Source organism: Syngnathus typhle, linkage group LG14, assembly GCF_033458585.1.
Source record: "Syngnathus typhle isolate RoL2023-S1 ecotype Sweden linkage group LG14, RoL_Styp_1.0, whole genome shotgun sequence".
NCBI lineage: Eukaryota > Metazoa > Chordata > Actinopteri > Syngnathiformes > Syngnathidae > Syngnathus > Syngnathus typhle.
The window spans coordinates 6,642,587-6,648,818 of record NC_083751.1 but is presented as its reverse complement, the minus strand read 5'-3'; the positions used below and the strand labels follow the sequence as shown (position 1 = coordinate 6,648,818).

The following is a 6,232-nucleotide window of genomic DNA, read 5'->3' as shown; positions in this document are numbered from 1 at the left end:
CGAATACAGGTCGAGCGAGATGTCAGAGCACTATCATAAATTTCTCGGCCTGTTATCTCGTCAATATTGCAACATTTTATTTGATTGTGCTGATTCTATTGATGCATTCTGCGTCACACGATTGAAGCTATCTTCGCCCGCATACTGACAGAGAGCTATTTGGAGGTCAGTATGTGGGGAGGGATGTGTCAGCTGTTCACTAAATCGCTCCATCACAGCAGCAAGGGGGAAAAAAAAAAGTACCGGAGGCTGTCTCCTTCGGGGTAGTGCGACTCATATTCCCAATGTATGCATGCTGACTTGTTAATATAGTAAGCTTTGTTGTAAAGGATGTTTGTATTTTTGTTGTGATGGTGTTCTTTTATACATTTAAGAAAAATATATTTTGTTTTCCACCATGCCCAGCCAGTGTAAGGATGGATTTCTCTTAGAGTACATCTGAGTTAAAGGTTCGTACACTACTGGTGTTTTGTTTCTTGGCATGCATCTTGATGTGTTTTGTGGATGGCTATTTGTGAATTATATCTTGGGTGTATGACATTTGTTTGGCCTAAATGTTAAGTTGAGCTATATTCAATTTGAATCCAGTGGTTTGTCGAGATGCTGTCCGAGTTATTCTGCAGCTGAATCTATTTAGAGAGTCTTGTAAACATCTTTGCTTTACTAATACTTGTATAGGCTCCAACTTCTTAGATTTGATATCAATCTATTCTCATTTTTTTTAGCTTCCCTTTTTCATTTGAGTGTGGTAGAGACAGCATCGCAGCTGAGTCTATATTGGTGGTGATGAGCTAAGTCAAGCGAGGTGACAGAGATTAAACTCCTCGTCACTACAGGGGAGGTCGAGCATACCACCGTTGGGATCCACCGTATGGTAGTGATGCCATGTTTACTGACTTTTACACGGCCATCTTGGAGTTTGTCACACTTTCTTAGTGGAGTTGATACCATCATAAGATGCTTTTGAGACATCTCCATTTCAAAAAGTTATGATTGTCTATTGAATAATATTTCTTCTATCGGTAGCTGTTTTACTGTTTGAAAAGTATTGAGGTCAAACATGACCAATGCACATGCAAATAGGAAAATACTATATGTGATCTTGCTGACAGGATGGACAGTATTGTCATGTATGCTTAAATACTGAAATTCATTTTTAGAAACATCTCCACAGCATTGCAGTTTCCAACTTTGCAAACTACAAAGCAAACGATCCAATATAACATTTATGGGTGACTCGACTGAGATCCGAAAATAGCCGTCTTGCAACTGAATGGCTTTGAGCTCAGTTTTCCCCTTTAATTTTGGTCAATTTTACCAAAATGTAAATCAGACCCAAGCATGATTATTTTTGGTAAAGGTTATGTACTGGATCTAATCAAAGTACATCACGCAAGTCAGATGTTCATCATTGCCAATAAAGAACTCCAGAAATAATTTCTATTGTTTAGTACAATTCAGAATTCTTTGTTTACTAAAGCATGGTAGCTAATTCAGCAAACAGCTACAGGCAAACACACAATCACAGATAAGTTTCCCATCATCCAAAGACTTACCTGTAGCTCATGTGTTTCCATTTCTGGACTGCAAGGTTTCAATCAATCCGAAGCAAGAAGTATGGCCGACAATATCCCTGGAGGAATAGTAGCAGCCGCAAGTAAGTTCTTTATTCGATTCAATTGCCCACATTGATTATTGATACACAAACCCTTTTGTCTTCATGGTTCAGAGAACCGTCTGCAGGTGGTTAGAGGCTTGGAGGATGTACAAGTGTCGGAATGTGAAAGCTGCACCTTTGAGGTGACCCTCAACTTGTCATACATCGAGGGAGTGTGGACCAGGGATGGGATGCGGCTCAAGTCCAAGCCCAACTGCCGCATCAGCACACACGGGAAAACGCATTCCCTCGTTTTAAACAGAGTGGCGTTGGCAGATGTGGGCTTGATCTCTTTCCAGGCAAATGGCATTCAGACCTCTGGGAGACTCACAGTTAGAGGTAGGCTTGGAAAACCAGCTGAGACCTTGAGAGTCCAAAACAAGTTCAAGATTCAGGTTTCATTGAGACTCTCTAATGGGACATGGAACATTCATGAAAAGCTAATTGTTCTAACTTGTTTATTCAATTTCCTACCAGCTAGGGACATCTATATTGTCCAGGAACTTCAGGATGTTGATACTATGGAGCGCCAATCAGTCAGTTTCATGTGTGAAGTAAACCAAGTGGATGTGGATGGTCGGTGGTACAGAGATGACTGTAGAATCAGACCTGGAGACAACATCAAGATCAGACATCAGGGTGAATGAGCTACATAATTCACATAATGTAAACATATTTGTTTAAATGTCCTGGATGAAGGCATAATGGTATCTGTTTTGAAACTGGTTTCAGGTAAAACCCACACCCTGTCTTTTAAGTCAGCCAGACCAGAACACGCTGGAGAGATCCGATTCACTGCGGAACGTGTTTCGTCTTATGCAACTCTTACAGTAAAAGGTGAGTCTAAAAAAAAATTACCATTATGTTTGTGTACCTGTGTATGTGCAAATTAAATTGTCACAAACTACAGTCATGCCACATTTTGCATTATAGATTTGCTAAGCAGATTGGCGGACTTATTTACACAGAAGTCTAAGGACAAAACACACACAAAAATAAAACAAAACATTCTCAAGGTTTTACAACCATTGCATATTCTTCTGATTTTCAGAGCTGCCAGTCCAAATAGTACGTCCCTTGAGAGTCAAGATAGCCATGTATCACCACAGAGGCCTGCTGGAGTGCCAAGTTTCTCGAGCTAACGCTCAAGTCAAATGGTACAAGAACAAAAAGGAGCTTGTGTCCAGCAAAAAGTACCAACTGGTCAGCCAAGACATTTACAGACAGCTTACCATTGACGACGTCTGCTCGTCAGATGAAGACACCTACACTTGTGACGCAGGAGATGACAAAACCAGTTGTCAGCTTCTAGTTGAGGGTGAGATATATGCTTGCACTCCATACACAAAATAACAGAAATCATAAAACACAATTTATGAGAGTCACTAATAGAAGTGTGCTGCATGTTATGACTGTCCATGCAGAGCAGGCTATGAGCATCGTTCGGGGCATGAGCTCAGTGGAAGTGACAGAACCTGAGTCAGCGCTTTTTCAAGTGGAAACCAGCTTGAAGTCAGGAAGGCCGCCCAGATGGACCTTGAATGGGAATGTGTTGGAGCCTAGCGAAAACGTGGATATCTATAGAGAGGGTACCATCCACAGCCTCTGTCTCATTTCCACAGACAGCTCCATGTCGGGGCCTGTGGTTTTTGTCGCTGGCAAGAGCCGTTCTTCTGCGGAACTTACGGTAAAAGGTGGGTGAAACATCCCTCCCCCAAGTCCATCCCCCTCTGTGATCATTCGAGGGTGTAGGTATCGCTTTCAGTCGGTGAAGTATCTCTCCCCGTAGAGCGGCCCCTTCAAGTTGTCCGCAATTTGGAAGATGTGGACGCCAAGGAGAACAGCTCTGTGACTCTGAGCTGTGAGTTTGCCCCCTCCCCCAGAGTGGTGAGGTGGTTTAAAGGTCGTACAGCTCTGAAGACTTCAAACAAGTACAGCATGAGGAGAGATAGGAAACGTGCAGAGCTGACAATCCATGGCTTGGTAGGGATGGATGCAGGGCAGTATAGCTGCACGGCGGGGGGTACACAGAGCGAGGCACATGTTAAGGTCGAAGGTATGTAAGCTAAATATGATTCATCGAGCTCAGACCTGATCTATATTTGCCACTTGTATTGGATTCACTTTCTTTTTTTTGTCATAGTGCGAAAACTAAAGCTGGTCAAACACCTTGAACCAGTGGAACTTGAAGAAGATGGTGTTGCCAGCTTCGCTTGTGAGCTCAACTATGTGGTTGCCAACGTAGAGTGGCTCCTCAACAATGTCCGCCTCTATTCCAGTGCCATAAACAGGATCCAACACATGGGTACCATGCACAGCCTCTTCATTAAGAAGCTGAGACCCCAGAACAGCAGAATCACCTTTAAAACTGGTCTTCTTTCCGAGACAACAACTTTAAAAGTTAAAGGTCAGCTAAAATAAGAAGTCTTCTGATATTTATTTCAGAGAAATTTCCCATCAATCCCAAAATCATGTTTTCTATTGCCTTTAGAGCGACCTGCAGTCTTCCTAAGACCTCTGGAAGATGCAGTTGGGGAAGAACAAGGGGAAGTCTGCCTCCAGTGTGAAATTTCCAAAGAATCTGTGATCCCAGTCTGGAGAAAGAATGGCATTGTTCTGACGCCTGATGATAAACATGAGTTGTGCCAGTATGGGAGGTCCATGGCACTGATTGTTCACTGTTTGAGTAAAGATGATGCTGGACAGTACACCTGTGACCTCGGCACCAGCCAGACCAAGGCTAAAGTTACTGTTCATGGTTGGTTGAAGAGAAGTCCAAATAAAATATACCCGGACATTACATATTCAAATGCTCTTTATCTGATCTATTTACAGATTTACACATCACTATCATCCAGCGTTTGAAGACAACCTCCATATTGGAGGGTGAAAGCTGCACTTTTGCATGTCAACTCTCTCACATTCTTAGTGATGAGCCTTTCTGGACCATCAACAGTCAAGTGGTTGTCTCTAATGGCCACTTCCAGATCATCAACAATGGTCGCAAGTACAAGTTGAGAATTAAAGATGCAGTTTTGTCCGACGCTGGAGAAGTGATCTTTGCGATTAATGACTTAAGCTGCAGGACCATGCTTTTTGTCCAAGGTGAACATCTAGTTTTAGAATCAATGCAAGATTAATTTGCCCTAATATATTGGATGTACTGTGATCTTAGAGCGCCCAGTGCACATTTTTAGGGATCTGCTGAATGTCAAGACTGTGCCAGGTGAAGATGCAGAGCTGAGTTGTGAGATCACCAAACCCGAGGTCTGCATCCACTGGCTGAAAAATGGCCATCAAATCAGGCAGAGTCACAAATACAAGATGAGTGTGGAAAAGAACCTGGCAAAGCTGATAGTCAAGAACACCACAATCAGAGATTCAGGAGAGTACTGTTGTCAGGCTGATGGGGTTGCCTCCCGTGCCAAGCTAGAGGTCCGAGGTAAGTACTTGAGAAAAATGGTCTGGATTATCATATTTTTCTTCAGGAGGATTCAGGAAAGATTATTGAGAGAAGGCAACAACAACAACATACTACAAGTTCTAAAACGTGTATCATTCTAGAATTGCAGCACTCATTTGCACGAGAGTTAAAGGACAGCCAAGCCGAGGAAAAAGCTAAAGTGACTCTGGAGTGTGAGACCAGACAGCCAGCCAAGCGAGTAACCTGGTTGAAGGGCATGATGGAGCTGAGATCTAGTAGGAAGTATGTCATGAGGCAGAAGGGTGTGGTGCTGTCACTCACCATCACTTTTCTGGAGAAGTCGGACACAGATATCTACACATGTGATGTTGGAACCATGCAGAGTCGTGCACAGCTGACTGTGCAGGGTGAGGAAAACCTTGGATACTCATTCAGTTCATTCTTCTCTGTTAACATTGCATTCCTTGTCCATTTTATGTCTGTCAGGCCAGAGGGTGGTGATCCTGGAAGAACTTGAGGACATTGAGTGCCTTGAAGGGAACACGGTTACATTCAAGTGTCAAATCTGTCCCAGTGACTACACGGGGGTGAAGTGGTACCTGGACGAGACTCTCCTCTACAATAATCAGCTTAATGAAATTCAAATGCTAGCGGGAGGATACCACACGCTGACATTTAGACAGCTAGCTCGTAAAGACACCGGTACCATTTCGTTTTCAGCCGGTGATAAACGATCATATGCGTCACTGTTGGTCAGAGGTAAGATTTTGTCTTTGTTTCTTATTTCCTATTTCCATTTCATTCCGTCTTTAGTTGCTTTGACTTGTTTACATTACCAGAGAGACGTCCAACCATTTGTAAAGCGCTTGAGGACTGTGAGGCGATTGAAGGAGGGGGCCTAGTTTTATCCTGTGTGACCTCAAAGCCTTGTCACATCCTGTGGTACAAAGATTGTTGCTTGATGTGGAACTCGTCAAGGTATTACGCAACTCGTTCAGGATGTGAGGCTCGGCTGGCAATTCGGGAGGTCTGCCAAGGTGATGCTGGGGTGTATGAGTGCAGCGCTGGATCAGTTTCGACGAGGGCTGTTGTAACCGTCAAAGGTATCAAGGGGGATTCTCCAACAAAATATTGTCAAACAATATTTTGCC

General features: G+C 43.3%; 1 protein-coding gene across 5 annotated transcripts in view; it reads left to right on the top strand.

Moving 5' to 3' along the window:
- The first annotated feature begins 258 nt into the window (after nucleotides 1-258).
- obscna (obscurin, cytoskeletal calmodulin and titin-interacting RhoGEF a) overlaps nucleotides 259-6,232 on the top strand; it is a 29,426-nt gene continuing 23,452 nt past the window's right edge. For 4 of the 5 annotated variants that reach the window (XM_061296883.1, XM_061296881.1, XM_061296882.1 and 1 more), the window contains exons 1-15: nucleotides 259-449; nucleotides 1,592-1,657; nucleotides 1,730-1,996; nucleotides 2,135-2,296; nucleotides 2,390-2,494; nucleotides 2,709-2,975; nucleotides 3,082-3,351; nucleotides 3,447-3,713; nucleotides 3,801-4,064; nucleotides 4,149-4,415; nucleotides 4,493-4,762; nucleotides 4,833-5,099; nucleotides 5,222-5,488; nucleotides 5,568-5,840; nucleotides 5,921-6,184. In XM_061296883.1, coding sequence (XP_061152867.1) covers nucleotides 1,618-1,657; nucleotides 1,730-1,996; nucleotides 2,135-2,296; nucleotides 2,390-2,494; nucleotides 2,709-2,975; nucleotides 3,082-3,351; nucleotides 3,447-3,713; nucleotides 3,801-4,064; nucleotides 4,149-4,415; nucleotides 4,493-4,762; nucleotides 4,833-5,099; nucleotides 5,222-5,488; nucleotides 5,568-5,840; nucleotides 5,921-6,184 — 3,250 coding nt within the window. In that variant the 5' untranslated portion in view covers nucleotides 259-449; nucleotides 1,592-1,617. Of the gene's footprint in view, nucleotides 450-1,591; nucleotides 1,658-1,729; nucleotides 1,997-2,134; nucleotides 2,297-2,389; nucleotides 2,495-2,708; nucleotides 2,976-3,081; nucleotides 3,352-3,446; nucleotides 3,714-3,800; nucleotides 4,065-4,148; nucleotides 4,416-4,492; nucleotides 4,763-4,832; nucleotides 5,100-5,221; nucleotides 5,489-5,567; nucleotides 5,841-5,920; nucleotides 6,185-6,232 lie in introns of those variants that run through there. The other variant, XM_061296885.1, reaches the window with a different exon arrangement.